Source organism: Galeopterus variegatus, unplaced genomic scaffold (assembly GCF_000696425.1).
Source record: "Galeopterus variegatus unplaced genomic scaffold, G_variegatus-3.0.2 Scaffold274, whole genome shotgun sequence".
Classification (NCBI taxonomy): domain Eukaryota; kingdom Metazoa; phylum Chordata; class Mammalia; order Dermoptera; family Cynocephalidae; genus Galeopterus; species Galeopterus variegatus.
In genome coordinates this window covers 405598-421288 of record NW_007726385.1, presented here as the reverse complement: position 1 = coordinate 421288, position 15691 = coordinate 405598, and the positions used below count along the sequence as shown (strand labels likewise).

Here is a 15691-nt window from a genome sequence, read left to right as displayed (position 1 = left end):
CAGCATGTAGGTTGATGTGGCAGGGAAAGAGAAGGTAAAGGACATGCCAACAACAGGTGGGAAGCACGAATGCAGATGACAGCAAGAGGAGAGAATATGAAGTTAGTAACCACTCTGAATAGGAACAAAAAAAGACTCATCCCAACAGAGTAAAAGAGGATTAGTGATTCTTGGGACATGCATGGGAAATGGCATCTTCACTGACTGTAACACTCTAAGGGAATCCCATCCAACCACCTGAACTCCTGCCTCTTCTGTATTTTAACCAATATACTGACAGGAGTTGCACCAAGATTGGTCTTCAGACTGGCAAATTCCAGTACTATTCTTTTCAAAAGAAAGAGGTAACCACTGTTAAGTTACAAGGCCAAATCACTTCTACTCTGTTGGGAGAAGCCTGGCAAAATCTACCAACAACGTAACAAACTTACCTTTAAACCAGTCACAGAGCAAAATGAAAAAAAGGAGCTTCATATACTTTATTACTACATTTTCAAGGACACTTAAAACATTTAGGTTAATTCTTTTTTGCTCTTATATTTTTAAAAAACTGATCAGAGTCTAAGTTGTTAAGTACACACCTATTTTCCTTTGCAGAAATATCCAGATTACCTTTCCCCTTTCCATTACCACAAGAGCACATTACACTAAAATTTCACTGTACTACCAAGCCCAGCTTCTGCCAAATGAGGTTTTTTCCTTAACTCAAGGTTATTTTAACTCAATACTTGTTTCAATGATCAAAGATTATCTATGTGACCTGGGAAATTAAATTAATAGCCAAAGAATGTGGGAAAAACCATGAAATCTTGAGACAGTTTAATATTCTGTCTGCTGCTGGGAATTGGGCTAAATAACCTCCTAATGCTTAAAGTATGTAAATGTTAGTGTAATGCTTTTAGCTACATGTATATATATATTTTTACCTACTTAAACAAACAAATTTCAGAATATAACAAAGAATCCTAATGTTTTGTGGAAAAAAAATCTGCATTTTACAAAGAATATTCAGAAAATATCCTAGATAAAACACAGATTTTTGTGATATAAATAATTAAAAAACATTCTCTGTTTGTTACCAGACCGATGCACACTCCCTCCTCCTTTGGGAAACCGCTGCAGCCGATCCCGTCTCTTTGCCTTTTATTTTTGGCGGCCTCCTTTCGAAAACTCCGCCTTCTGACACGGGACCACTGGAGCGCGGGGAGCATGCATCAAGGGTCCGTGGCAGTGAGAAGTCCCCACACACGCTCGCTCTGTGAACTGGCTTAGATGCTTCTCTGTAGCCCCATTTGGTTGCCAAGCGCCGGAGAACCTGGGTTCGGGTAAAAATTTCAGGTCCTCCAACACCTCCCCCAAGGATAATTGGGGTGATTGTAGAAAAAAATTAATAAAAAAAATGTAAGTTACGTCCAAAGGGTCAGACTGCATCTATTGCCCAGACTGGATTAATTTCAGGGGGGAAAGGGGGGATGATTTAAAAAAAAATTCAGCTATCGTCACGGGGCTTGTGAAGAAGGGGCATTATGTCTGTTTCTTATTACAATAAAGGCTCCTCGGTCTTTACTGACCCCTAAAGTCCTGAATCACACCAGAAAGACGAGAAGGCACTTATCACAGGGGGCAGCGTGAGTCTCTGGCTAGGGTGACTGATACAATAAAGGGAAAAAATGAATTTATAGGGCCAGTATGAATGTAAGATGGGGGGAAATGGGAATTATATTCCATGACATCTTCAGAGCTAGGATAATGCTTCTTAATTGATTACATTGTATATGACCATGGGCAGCAGAGCAAGGTGAATTACTGCACTGGATGCACAGAAGTCTGCTTTCCTACCCAGAAAGCACTGGGGGCTGAAGTCAACAGCTCGGATACTAATTCTTCAGAGTATTTCTAGAAGGGTTCAATAGAGGGGAGACATGGTGAAAGTTCTTCATACTAGAAAGGTGTCCTGTGTGCGCACACATAACTGGCTGAGGGCACATAAGAGCAAATGCAGAATTTGGTTTTCTCCAGTCAAGCCTGCCCTGATGTTATTTGCGCACTGCTATATCATCTTGGTGCCTTTACAGAAGATGCTGTAGCAGGGTAAGAAATTGAAAAGTTAATGTTTTGGCCAGCTGCCTGGGATAAGAACCTTTCATTTAAAAAGCCCTATGACATGGCCTGAATCACCAATCGCTAATTAGGAGAAACTAAGACTAGCCAACAGGCTCATCTAGAGCTGCTTCGGGCCAATGTAGATTTGCCTCGGCCATGTACTGTGTGATCTGCAGCTGATATCAAAGCTTCTGTTAAAAAACAAAACAAAATAAATTCAATACTTTTAGTTTAACAGTGTGTAGTTTAAAACAAAAAAAATTTAAAATATCCCAGTGAAAAGGGAGTAGTGGTTGCCTGAGGATGACTATTATAAAATTAGGGGTATAAAAGAACTTACCTGAAGGGAACATTTAAGAGGCCATCGCTTGACAGGAAGTGAAAAAAGACCAGATGACTCAGCTGAAAATTGCACCCCTGTCTATGAGGTAGAAGCCTTCACTTTCCAGGATCTTGTAGGACCTTGGTCAGAATTCTGCCATTTTGGTGGGTTTTCTCCCTCCTTTTGATTTTTATAAGGCAGCAAACAAAGGGGCCCAAAACAAGCACTGATGTTGAGTAACAAGAAACAGACTCAGGTACCTTCCCTTTCCCCTCACTTGGATGAGTGGGGGTGGGATGAAGAGTCTAAGTTATTCTAATGGTAGCCAATTGATTTGGTTTAGAAATGCTGGGGAACGCGGAACAAATATTTTTAATTGTCTAGGCAAGATGCACAAAGAAGCTACCAGCACATAGCAAGCCTGTTTAAAAACCACCATTACTGAAAGCTTTTATGTAAACTGCTTTCAGGCCTTCACTTCCTCTCCCAACAGGCCCAAGTTCTAAAGGCACAGATCCAGACATGACCTCAGAGGGCAGAGACAACTTTCCGTCATGGCTGCAGGTCACCACTTCTGAAGGAGGGAATGATGAGTGCAATGGATCAAAAGGCTTCATCACTTTTGTATTTCAGTTTGAATACTTTTCTCTTTTTATATTAAATACTATAAGGGAATATGGTACTTCTCACCTTACTGGGCAAGAAATCAAATACCTGTCAATAATTTATAGATGTCCTTATAAGAAAAATAATCTCATTTTCTAACCTGTTAGACCTGTTCAGCTTAGAACGATGTACTAAAGTACCATAAGATATCTATACATATCGTTAAGTCATAACGGGTGGAAAACTGCAGAAGATCATCTTCAAATTAAGTCCTTAAACTGGATAACACATCTCTGATACAAGTATGGGTGGGAGGAAGGGATAGCTGAGTGCCCATGATATTTTTACTTCAGTAAATAAAACTGGGCAATGCAGATTTAATTGCTGAATGATACCATATTATAGGTTTATTAAATCCCATTTAATAAGCATTAATGGAACTTGATCTCTATATATCTAGCACAGATAGACTGGTATAGAGAAAAGAATAACTGAATAAACTGGCTTACAGTAGCTAGGTTCAATCAGGCTCATTCTATCCAGCCAAAAAACAGAACAAAATTAGGAAGAAGTTGAGCTGTTCAACTCAATGTCTCCTCTCTCTCTAACTGAATAGTCATGCCTAGGCCTTGCTGCAGACCAAAGCCTGTTTGTTAGGAGCAGGAAGAGACTCTGAAAATTAAAAACAAAAACCAAAAATAAAAACAAAAGCAAAAAAAAAAAAAAAAAAAAAAAAAAAAAAAAAAAAAAAAAAACCCATAAAAAACCCCAAAAAACTCCCAAGGTTAAAAAAATCACGGGGTGAAGGGTGGCCTCATGCTTTGTACTCTTCTCTTTCAAATATTTATCTCAACACATGTATATACGACTCTAAATTAGAAATGACAAACCAATCTTTAAACCAAAAGATACATACATATACCATTGACAGAGACACCTATCTATACAAACCTAGCCCACGGGAAGCTACATCTGTGGCAATGAGGATGGGAGCCTTTCCAGAACGGAACTCTGTTTAAAAAAAAAATAGGTACCATAAAAGTCAAGTTATACAACCAATACTAAATGACATGTCTTAAAAATAACCAAATAAACATTCCTAACTATCTGACCCATTTACTCTACCATGTTAAAATTCCAAGTAATGGTGTTGGAAAACACCAAGCTCTTTAGATGTAAGACAGAGTAATTCTTTTGAAAATGTTCATTACACTCGTCTTTAGTAGAGGGACAAGAGGAAAAGTTACCTCTATTAACAATGAACTACAATTAAAACAGTGCAGCAATTTGTAACAAAACTAACATAAGCTAGAATTTTTCCCTTAAAGTTATCTCCCAAATGAAACAAAACCAAAAGCAGGGGGGAGGTGAGAAGGCAAGTTTAATGCCGTGGGATGAAAGGAGAAACCATATATCCGGGGCCGGCCCGGTGGCGCACTGCTACAGTGCGCCGCTTGGGAAGTGTGGCAGCGCTCCCGCCGAGGGTTCGGATCCCACATACAGACCGGCCGCTCACTGGCTGAGCGAGATGCGGGAGCAACACCGAGGGTTGTGATCCCGTTGCCGGTCCAGTCCGGGCGCTACACTGAGGGTTGTGATCCGTTGCCGGTCACGAAAAAAGACAAAAAGGAAAAAAAAAAAAAAAGAAACCATATTTCCCCCCTAAGATGCATGTATATTATTTCTTACATACAGCCTCCTTAATAGCTTTCCCAAAAGAGTAGTCCTGAAAAAGAGGACTGGAAGGAAATATGCTAAAATATGACTTAATGATTAAAGAATGTTTTCTTTTAAGTATTTCAGTTACTGGCAATTTTTCCAAGGGAAAATTATTTTTATAATCAGAAAGAAAAAATTAAAGAACTTATTAAATAAAGGGTGATGTAAGTTATGGAAAAGTGTAAAGAGCCAGCATTATGAACCTTGAAGACATGCTAAAAGTGCCCCCAATATTCAATTAATTAGAGCAGGGCTAGAGCAAACTCCGACCTGCAGGTCAAATCTGGCATGATGCCTATTCTGCAAATAAAGTTTTGTTGGAATACAGCCAGGCCTTTCATCTTGTGCTACAAAAGCAGACCTCAGTAGCTGTGATACGAGACCACCATTTAGTCTGCAAAGCCCAAAATATTTACTATCTGACCCATCACAGAAAGTTTGTCAGTTCCTAAAATAGAGTATGGGCATTTGATTAGGGTAAAAAAATCTACTGACAATGCTGTTTTGAACTTACCATTAAGTACCCAATCTCTTTCTGGTTGACTCTTGTCTCCATGGATACACATAGCTGGCCAACTATTAGAAGAAAAGTGACCAATATTTTAGATCTCTTTTAAAAAGAGGAATATTAAGCTTTAAAAAGAAATGCTGTCATGTAAATTTGGTAACATTTAACTAGGCTGTATGAATAGACAGCTGTGTTCATTTAAAGAGCAAAGTGCACATTAGGCCCTATTGAAATAGTATACAATATTTGCAATACCAAATTAAAAATTCTCACTATGAAACCCGAGGCTAATTAATTACCTTGGTGCTGTACTCACCCATCTCTGCGCATCCTTCGAGTGAGGTCATCACAGCGTCTCTTTGTCTCAACAAATATTATTGTCTTATTTTCCTTTTCAGCCATTATTTCCTCCATTAGTTGGATCAATCTGAAAACATGACCAAAATGCAGTCACCACCCAGAAAAGATCTACTTATATATTACGTAGAAGATATGTCTGCAATTACCAACTCCCAAAGCTACACATTACCCTTTTAAAAACTTTCATAAACATATACAGAGCACTGAGTCAGGTACTGACTGCTATATGTTCTTAAGAAACATTAACTTATACTATCCTCACATTAAGTCTGATATAGGTAGTATTATCCCCATTTCACAGAAAATGAGGCACCAAGAGGTAAACCTGTACAAAATTATATAGCTGGTAATTAGTAGAGCCATAATTCAAATCCAAGGATCGAGAATCACAAAGCTTGACTTAAATCACAAAGCTCTGATGAATGATATAAAGGATGATCAGAAAGCTAGACAGGCTTTTAATGTTTTCAGGTCTCAAAAAACAGACTTGTCTAACACTTTAATTTTGGAGGATTATTAGGGAAGATCTATCAGCATTATCAGTAAAACAATAAAATCTCTTTCATACTTGTGGTCTTTTTCACTTTCCATGCAGACATCCACAATCTGGAGAATGTTGTGGTTGGCACTCAACTCCAGATTGCCTACATTGATCTGTGTGTAATCACGAAGGAAATCCTCTGCAAGCTGTCTGACTTCTTTTGGCCAGGTTGCACTCCACATCAATGTCTGCCTATCAGGCTATGAGAAAAGGAAAGGCATTCTTTTAAGCTAAAGAACTGGGACATTCAAAAGGTATAAAGATAGCTACGTATTAGCTTTACACACCCTGATTTGGTCGACAATCTTACGGATCTGGGGTTCAAAGCCCATATCAAGCATTCTGTCAGCCTCATCCAGTACAAGGTAAGTACATCGGCGAAGATTTGTCTTTCCTGACTCCAGGAAATCTATCAGGCGTCCAGGAGTAGCTATGCAGATCTCAACACCTTTAAAATGAAATTAAAGATTTAGCCTATTAAGAACTCTTTATACAGTCCAAGCCTCAGCAAACAAAGAACCACTGCCTTTGTTGTCTGTACTCAATATGCTGAAGAAAAGTAGCTAAATTTTAACACAATACCTACAAAAGCATGATATAAGAAGAATTTATGTATAATCATCAAATCTTCATGAAGTCTCCAGCCATGTTAAACTACCTTTTTCAAAATAGCTATTTTAAGCATGTCTGGGAATTTCTAAACTATTGAAATACTAGATTTTCTTTATAAGAACCCACTATTTCCTCAATCTCATTCACAGAATTTGGTAAAGTAAGATAAACTAATAATTCATATCCATTAAATATTTTTTTTTTTACCTCTTTCCAAGTCTCGAATCTGGGGACCTTTAGGAGCACCTCCATAAATGCAAGTACTCTTCAATCTAGAACATTTGCCATAGTCATCAGCTACCTGCTGTACTTGCTGGGCAAGCTCTCTTGTAGGAGCCAGAACTAGACACTGAAACAAAAAAAACACTTAAGATTACCATCCCAAATTAAAAAAACAAACACACGCACACACACACAAACCTACAACAACAAAGTACAAAAAAAGTAATCAAATTCTTTCCTTACAGTCTAATCAAGTAGTTTCAAAATATGTGATGGGGGGCCAGGGGCTGGGAGACTAGAGAATATAAAATGTACACACTAGTGGAGTGTGGGAAAATTAGAACTTAATATTTAGCATGTGGAATAATACTAAAACCCTCATCATTTGGTTTACTCTGACACATGATTCACTGCAGTTTATATGTACTATTTAAGTGGGTTTACAGATTGTATTACCTAGTTTTAACTCACAACTCTCACAAAGCAAACAAGAGGCTTTAAAATACTGCAACAAAACCATGGTTTAAGTATTAGCAAGGGGCTGGCCCGGTGGCGCACTGGAGAGTGCGCCGCTTGGGAGCGCAGCGGCACTCCTGCCGAGGGTTCGGATCCAACGTGGAGACCGGTTCCCGCTCACTGGCTGAGCGCGGTGCGGGCGCAACACCGAGGGTTGCGATCCCGTTGCCGGTCAGTAAAAAAGATAAAAAGGAAAAAAAAAAAAAAGTATTAGCAAGAAACACAGATGAATAAGAAAACAGCAGAGCTGGCACTCTTCTAACGTCTAGTTTGAGCTCTTCGCCAAGTATGTTAGGCAAAAACAACTCATATATAATCTGACAAAACTGTATATAATCTGGCCAAAACAATACAAAATCAAGACTAAAATAATGAACCTCACTCTGTACTAATCCATTAAAAAATCAGCTAATGATAATAAAGCTAATTCTAATAGCTATATTAAATACACTACATATTACATAAAGCAAAGTAATGCATTATTTCTTTTTTGAGACATACTGTAACAATGTACACATTTATAAATATGAGTACATGACAACTGCAAGTTCAATTTTTAAATGACAGGTAAGAGTGTATATTAAAATGTTTGGAAACTACCACTCAAAATCTCACAGGAAATGACAAAAGTGAAAATGATCAAACCAGAGAACTGCGCTGCCCTACAAATATTTACAAAAGTATTATTTAACCCCAAAGAATACATATCTCCAACCCGATTTTAAGATCCACAATTCAGGGACTTCATCTCATATCTCTTTTGTATCCCTCAAAGCACCACTGAGCAATTAAAGACTGCACTTGAATATACTCCACACTTCTATATACAAAGGCAGAATGTACAATGTTTAACAGAAAGACTAGTTTAAATTCAAGCTGTGCCATTTAATGGCAATGTGACCTAGGGACAGTCATTTAATTGAACGTAAGATGGAGATAATAGCATTCCAGATATGGAGGATGGGGCTAAAAATTAAACTGGATAATGTATGTAAAAGCACAGTGTCTAAAACACAATAATCATTCAACTGTAGTTATTCCTACAATTACAAACAAACAAAAACACTTACGATTGGGCCATCTCCCCTTTCCAAGTATGGCTGGTGGTTAATATGAACAATTGCAGGCAGCAAATACTGGAGGAGAAAAGAATGACAGTCTTACACAAAAACTAAGTATCATAATATTTCTAATTTATCACATTAATTAATAATGCCTAAATAGGAAAGCGACAAACAGAACTCACCAGTGCTACAAACATGAACAATGTAAATTTGAACATAAAATGCTTCCACATATTTGACAGTTAAAAAAGCTGAAATATTACCAACACTACCTGACTTTTACTTTTATGAAGAACCGAGAATATATACGGCAATTGGAATAGCAAAGTAAGTTACCACAATATCAAAGAACTACACTCGCTGGTACATACCGCCAATGTCTTCCCAGAGCCAGTCTGAGCAATGCCCACCATATCCCGCCCACTAAGAGCCAATGGAAATCCCTGGCACTGAATTGGAGTTGGTTCTGTAAAGTGCTGATCCATCAACACATCCATTACATATTCTGTAAGAGAATTAACATGTTATTGCTTTTAAGCAAAACTAAGAACAGAGACAAAAAGAGTTTTTAAAAACTATTAAGGTCACTGAAGGCAAGATTTACCTAGCTTTATACATGTGCAAAGTGTTTTTTCTTTATTTACTCAATCTCTTACCAGCTCATTGCTACTCTAAGGATGCTACCAGAGCCATCTACACTCCTCACCACCCCCACCACCACCCGCAATTTGAAAGCCACTACCCTAAAGTATCTAAGAAGGCATGGGCACATGGTAACCACTTATTGTTGGCCAAGTTCATATTATATCCAGTTAGAAAGCAATTCCATTGGGCCGGCCCGGTGGCGCACTGCTGTAGTGCGCCGCTTGGGAAGCGCAGCGGCGCTCCCGAGGGTTCGGATCCCACATACAGACCGGTTCCCGCTCACTGGCTGAGCGAGGCGCGGGAGCAACACCGAGGGCTGTGATCCCGTTGCCGGTCCCGGTCCGGTACGGGGGCGACACTGAGGGTTGCGATCCGTTGCCGGACACGGAAAAAGACAAAAAAAAAAAAAAAAAGAAAGCAATTCCATTCTACTGTTTTCTGAAAGGCATAGGCAAAACCCTAGTGGAATGCAAAAAAAAAAAAAAAAAAATTCTCAGTCTAAATTGGAGAACAGATGGGCATTAAAAAAATCTCTTATGCACCAATATGGTTTTTACTGCTAACATTGAGCATGTTTTAAAAAACTTCAAAAACCATTATTACATAAAATAATCTGCCTTTGTGAAAGGTTTCCACTTGCCTTTTCAACAAAATCCTAAGCCCGGGACAAAACCTTGAAATAACCTATTACCCATGTTTACTATTCAAACAAATTTAACAACTAAGATTCTGGACGGAAGAACACTTACGTGGGAAGTTAGCATGATGGAAAGCAAACACGGGTTTAGGACAAACATCTCCCCCTCTCACTGTAATCTCTTTCTTTCGACGTAGCTCATCAACCTCATACTATGGAAGAAAATTAGGTAAGACAAGTTAGTAAACAATTTATTCTAAACATTCAAAACTTTGTTACAAGACAGATAAATGATTATTATCCAATCCATAGTTACAATTGCAAATATGTTTAATAGTTTATATGGTCCTTTCATACTGGTACTTCAGAAAGTCTGTGGAAAGACAGAATTGAAAGTAAACATGGGGGCTGGCCAGTTAGCTCGGTTCATTTGAGCACAGTGTTGGTAACACCAAGGTCAAGGGTTCGGATCCTCAGCTGCCAAAGAAAAAAGATAATCTTAATTTTCCCATGAACTTTTTGAAGACCCCTCATATTACTTCAACTTTGTGAGGACCCTCCTAACCTTGTCAGTTAATTAATGATACGGGTGATTGAAAGTTCCAATTTCACAGGAGAAAACAGACAGAGTAATTAACTTGCCCAAGGTCAGACCCACAAAGAGGGAGAAATGTGGAACCTGGGCACAAGTGCTTTTCCCATTACACTTTCTTCTCAATAAGTAACCATTCATGGGTAGAGCCCTAAACAAACACAATTAGGTTATAAAGTGCCAATATTTTAAATTTATTTTACTTCATAAAGATATGACTTAATATACAATACACAGTTAAAATCATCTATGACAAATAGGCTGGGAAATGTTATCAACAAATAAGAACTAAGCAATACAGGTACATATTTAAGCTGGTACCTCTTATGAATAACAGAAGTCTTAATAAGAATCTAAGAAAAGTAATACACCACCCTAGAATAAAACATGAAACAGCAACAACAGTACACCAGTAAATTCTGGCCAGTATGTCTACTTAGTTCATTAATCTGTATTAAAAAAACAAAACACAGACACAAAAAACTTACTGGAGGGCCAAGCCCGTGGCGCACTCGGGAGAGTGAGGCGCTGGGAGCGCAGCAGCGCTCCCACCACGGGTTCGGATCCTATATAGGGATGACCGGTGCGCTCACAACACTCACTGGCTGAGCGCGGTGCGGCTGGTCACAAAAACAAAAAGCAAAAAACTTACTGGAGTCAGTCTTGCCACTTCTGGATGTTCCACATAAAAATTCTTCTCAAACTTGGGGAGCTCACTCAAATCCCACTTCTTTTTGCGTAAACGCTCCCCAGGATTACCAAATTTCTTCAGGGGAAGGCCACCACCACCTCTTGCTCCAAATCTAGAAACATCAAAATTTTTTAGTTCATTAGTATTTTAAAGCAATTATGTGCCATAAAAAGATGCAAAAAGATGGACTACTAGAATACTACCAGCCCCCCTCAAAAAAAACAATTTTATTACTTCATTCAACAAAGTTACTGGGTACCAACTATGTACCAGGTAGTGGTGCTGGACATAATGAAGTGAATAAAAGAGAAGGCTCTATTCTTCTGTAATAGTACATGTAGGCAAAGGAAGATACTAGTTTAAGTTTAAATTAAGGGCAAGATCGTGGATAGGGAGAAAAACACACTTCAGTAAAGTCCCCCAAACTTGCAACAGCTTCTTGGGTTCCCTTTCCCCTTTGTACTATGATGAGCACTCCTACTGTCTGCTAATCTGTAAAGGAAAATTAATGGGATTTGTAAAGGGCTGGTGGGCTGGTCTTCATCTTTAGTTTATGCTAATGAAACAAGAGCCAGAACAAAGATTTATGACCTTTCTTTCCCCCTTGTCTCCACTTTTACCTTATACTCCTTTTTGTTCCCAGGCAAAGACACTATTAATTTATAGAAGAAACCATTAATAATCCCTAATTAAGGTTTCTGAAACTCAACTTCAATGAACTATTTAAAATCAATTTCTTCTTGCACGTATATACCTTTTACAAAAGGCAAGTTCAACTAGAATGCATATAAGGCCACTAGCCAAACCTAAAATGTAAGAAACTAGAAGCTACTTTTCCTAGAAGAATCCTAATACTAAGATAGCCTTCATTTTCCTATTTCAGTCTATGTAAAGTGCATAGACTGTATATGGTATTTTTTCAAACTGTATATGGTATTTTTTCATCGCATTTCCTTTCCTTACTCCTTGTAAAACACTGTACTGAATTTAATTTCCTTTCCCTACACTAACCCACTCATAACATCACCTTTGATGTTCCACTTTATAATAGGTAGTGGCTGTACCACTTTAAAGGACCTCAGTATCCTGCAATTCAAAGCTTTAGAAAGAACTCTTTGGCTTAAAGATCCAGATAGTCATTTCTGTAAATACAATCATATAAAAACTGATGGCAGGAAATTGTATTGGGATCATCAGGTTATCTACATGCAATAGGCTGCATTTGGCTAATTCCATTTGTACTACTGCTGAACCAGTAACATAAATTAGGAGTCAAAACAGGAAAAGGGGCTGGCTAGTTAGCTCAGTTGGCTAGAGCCTGGCTTTATAACACCAAGGTCAAGGGTTCAGATCTCCATACCAGCCAGCTGCCAAAAAACCCCCAAGACTAGGAAAAAGTCTACAGGGATACCCATATCCATGACACCTTTAATATGCTCTCAAGCTCAATACTGTACAGATCAAAGGCCACTTGGATTGGTATGAAGTAGCTAACATAATTCTAATAAGGTACTCTTCGAGAAATAGAAAGTCAAGCCTCACGAAGAAAAACTAACCAAAACACAATTTTTAGTTTGTCAACCTAGTTCATATAAATGTGGCTCCTAGGTGGTGTTATTTCATTGCTACAGCTGCATCCCAATGCTACCCAAACCTTAAATCAAGGAACTAGGAGAAAATAAAACTTTAAAAAGTAAGGTTCCTTTTAAGACTCATTCTAAGCTGATCATTCTTATTTTAAAAAAATTTCCCCCCTTCTCTTTATTGCCCTGGCTATTTATCCAAGACATACTATTCTATTCTACACTAAAAATAAAATACAAAACACAAGGTTCTTAGAAAATATGCTGTCTTCCAAGTTTATAATTAATGCCCTCAAAATTTCAAGTGAGCTTTTTACCTTTGCAGAACTTTTGAGCTTATCTATGCCATCCGTTAACTATGCACATATCCTATGCCTTGGTATACTATGCTCCTCACTAAATGTTTTAAAATGAGTCAGTAATAACTGTTTAATTTGGCTTTGCAATAAACTCAGCTTTGAAAATTCGTATTAACATGCCAAAACCATACTAGTTTAAACATACATATCATTTTTGGACCCTACAGGTACATACAAGTAACCTCACCCATTTCCTTTTCAAAGTAATAATCCATTCCAGCTCTGTAGCATTCAGTTACAAGTAAAATAGCAACTCAAATCATAAAGAAAATTTCATGGTGAAAGCAGAGTCAGAGAAAGTAGAGTTAGACCTTATGAAAAAATGCCATTTTGTTTGAAATGAGTTTTTAAAGCTTTTTTTTTTTTTTAAAGTTACCTGATACTCAGAGTCAATACAGGATAAACTAAGTATGGTTCAGTAATTCACTATTTTCCTCTTTTCAAACTGTTTTTATTATTAAAGCATATATAAAGTGAAAGGAAACACTGTACTAAACCAAATACCCATGGTAAAGAAACGATGTTATCAGTACCTTTGGTAGCCTTCATGCGCCTATTCCAAATTTACAACTCCCACCATAACTAATACCTTGAATTATGTTAACCATTCCCTTGGTTTCTATAGTTTGTCACATTTGTATGTATCCTTACATGTGTCATCCTGCCACAATTTGCTTTTTTACTCAACATGTTTGTGAGTCATCCATGTTGATGCCAGTTTTTTTTTTCTTTTTCACTGCTGTATTATATTCAATTGTATGAATACCCACAGTTTATCCAGAGGTATGAGCTGTTTCCAATATTCTGTTATGAACAATGCTGGTATAAATATTTTTGTACATAGATCCTGAGGCATATGTGCAAGGATTTCTCTAGGCTTTAGAGTCTAGGGCATAAAGCTAAGAGAGAAATTACTTGGACATTCTTAACTTTACTAGACAACGTTAAGTTCTTTTTCTAAGTGGTTACACTGAAATTTACTTCTAAACTTAGCTATATACACTACTTAACATTAAGCAAACATTCCACTTCCAGCCCTCCAAATTTAACACGGAGATCCAATACTTTCCTTGCTAACAAGGCATAAATCAAAATAATTCTTATTTTGCAAATTAAGTTATAATTGAAGTGTTTGTGACTAGAAAGTCTGGTACTTACATGTGAACCACAAAAGACAAACAAGTTTGAAGAGAATGTCACTAACAGAACACGAGGCAATTACAGACACTATCTCTTAATTCCGGAGAAAACAGAAAAATAATGGCAATTATTACTCTCTTCTACAGATGAGTAAACAGGCTCACAAAGGTTAAGAATCTTGCCCAAGGTCATACATACTAAGAAATGGCGTCTAATTATACAGAGATACCACTTTGATTACTAAAAAAGTGGTAGCACAAATAAAAAATCTCTCTCTAAAGTAACATCTTCGTTTACCCGACATTGAGATTTTAATCTCAATATCTGGGAGGACTTCAGGTTTAATCTCATACTAACTTCCAACCAGTAACCGTGGCATTACCTCATCAAAAACTTTCTAGCTAGGCCGGGAAGATACTGCTACTGCTGCAGCGCAATCAGAGAAAAAAGAGCGGACCATGAAAAAAAAAAAAAAATTAAAACTACAATAACGACCATAAAAACTTTCCCTTTCCCAAACACGACCATTTAGATGGCAAGTAATTTCATAACTTTATACATTCCAATGTGCTTCCTCCGGCTTATTTAAAATACGGCCAAAGGACATCAAAAGCTAATTTTAAAAAGAGAAGTGGCCTTTCAGCCTCCAGTCCCTTTAACAATCATCTCTGGAGAGAGAACGTGACGGAAGCCATTTCGCGTTCAGATTTTCCTAGACGAACTCGTCTCTTCCCGCAACGAGAACATCGGGAGTTTCCAGATGGATATTGAGGCCTGGAGGGATCAAATGACCTGCTCGAAGCAGCCAGGCTCCAAAGTAGGAAGCGAGGCGAGGCCCGGGCCGGGTCCGCAGCGGCCAGGCCGCCCCTCCCGCACCCCCGGGCCTGGCCGCGCCGCGCCACAACGGCCGTCCGAAAAGGGGGCCGGCGTCGCCAAGCCGCCGCCCCTCCCGCCAGGCCCACGGCGACCCCAGGGCCGAGGCTCGCGTGTAAACCGCTATTACGCCTCTCAGGGTCGGGAGTGCCGCCGCCAGGCCCGCAGTCCGCTCGGTCTCCTCGAGAAGCAGCTCCCGCCACGCACACGCAAGGCCTCTCCTCTCCTCCTCCCCCCTTACCCTCCACGGTCACGATCCCGGTCCCGGTCCCCAAAGCCGCCTCCGCGCATGGTCCCAAACGGATAAAGATCTGGGAGCGGGGCACGGATGGCCGGGCTCGGGAGGGCCTGCGGCTCCGGTCTGGTGACGACCGATGGCGGCGGCGCCTCCGCTGTTGGGGCGGCGGTAGGCGCGGCGCTTTCTCGCTCCGACGCGCTGTCTCCCGTCGCAGACGCCACCGTCGCCGCCTCTCTCGTCGGAGACGGGAGCAAAACACAGAGAATCGGGGTTATAAAAAAGGTGGGTAGGTTTGGCTACGCTCAAACCCGGCAGTGCCGCGGTCTAGGCGTCTCCTTCCTTCCCAGAGACTGCACAAAA

At 39.2% G+C, this 15691-nt stretch overlaps 1 protein-coding gene across 2 annotated transcripts in view; it reads right to left on the bottom strand.

The window, feature by feature from the left end:
* DDX17 (DEAD (Asp-Glu-Ala-Asp) box helicase 17) overlaps positions 1 to 15691 on the bottom strand; it is a 19539-nt gene extending 3848 nt beyond the window's left edge. For both annotated transcript variants that reach the window (XM_008566879.1, XM_008566880.1), the window contains exons 1-11: positions 15335 to 15691; positions 11100 to 11250; positions 9968 to 10067; positions 8945 to 9078; positions 8580 to 8645; positions 6979 to 7120; positions 6447 to 6607; positions 6187 to 6359; positions 5575 to 5685; positions 5265 to 5326; positions 3983 to 4042 (exon numbers count right to left, since the gene is read on the bottom strand). In XM_008566879.1, the coding sequence (XP_008565101.1) occupies positions 3983 to 4042; positions 5265 to 5326; positions 5575 to 5685; positions 6187 to 6359; positions 6447 to 6607; positions 6979 to 7120; positions 8580 to 8645; positions 8945 to 9078; positions 9968 to 10067; positions 11100 to 11250; positions 15335 to 15384 (1210 nt within the window). In that variant the 5' untranslated portion in view covers positions 15385 to 15691. The remainder of the gene's footprint in view (positions 1 to 3982; positions 4043 to 5264; positions 5327 to 5574; positions 5686 to 6186; positions 6360 to 6446; positions 6608 to 6978; positions 7121 to 8579; positions 8646 to 8944; positions 9079 to 9967; positions 10068 to 11099; positions 11251 to 15334) is intronic.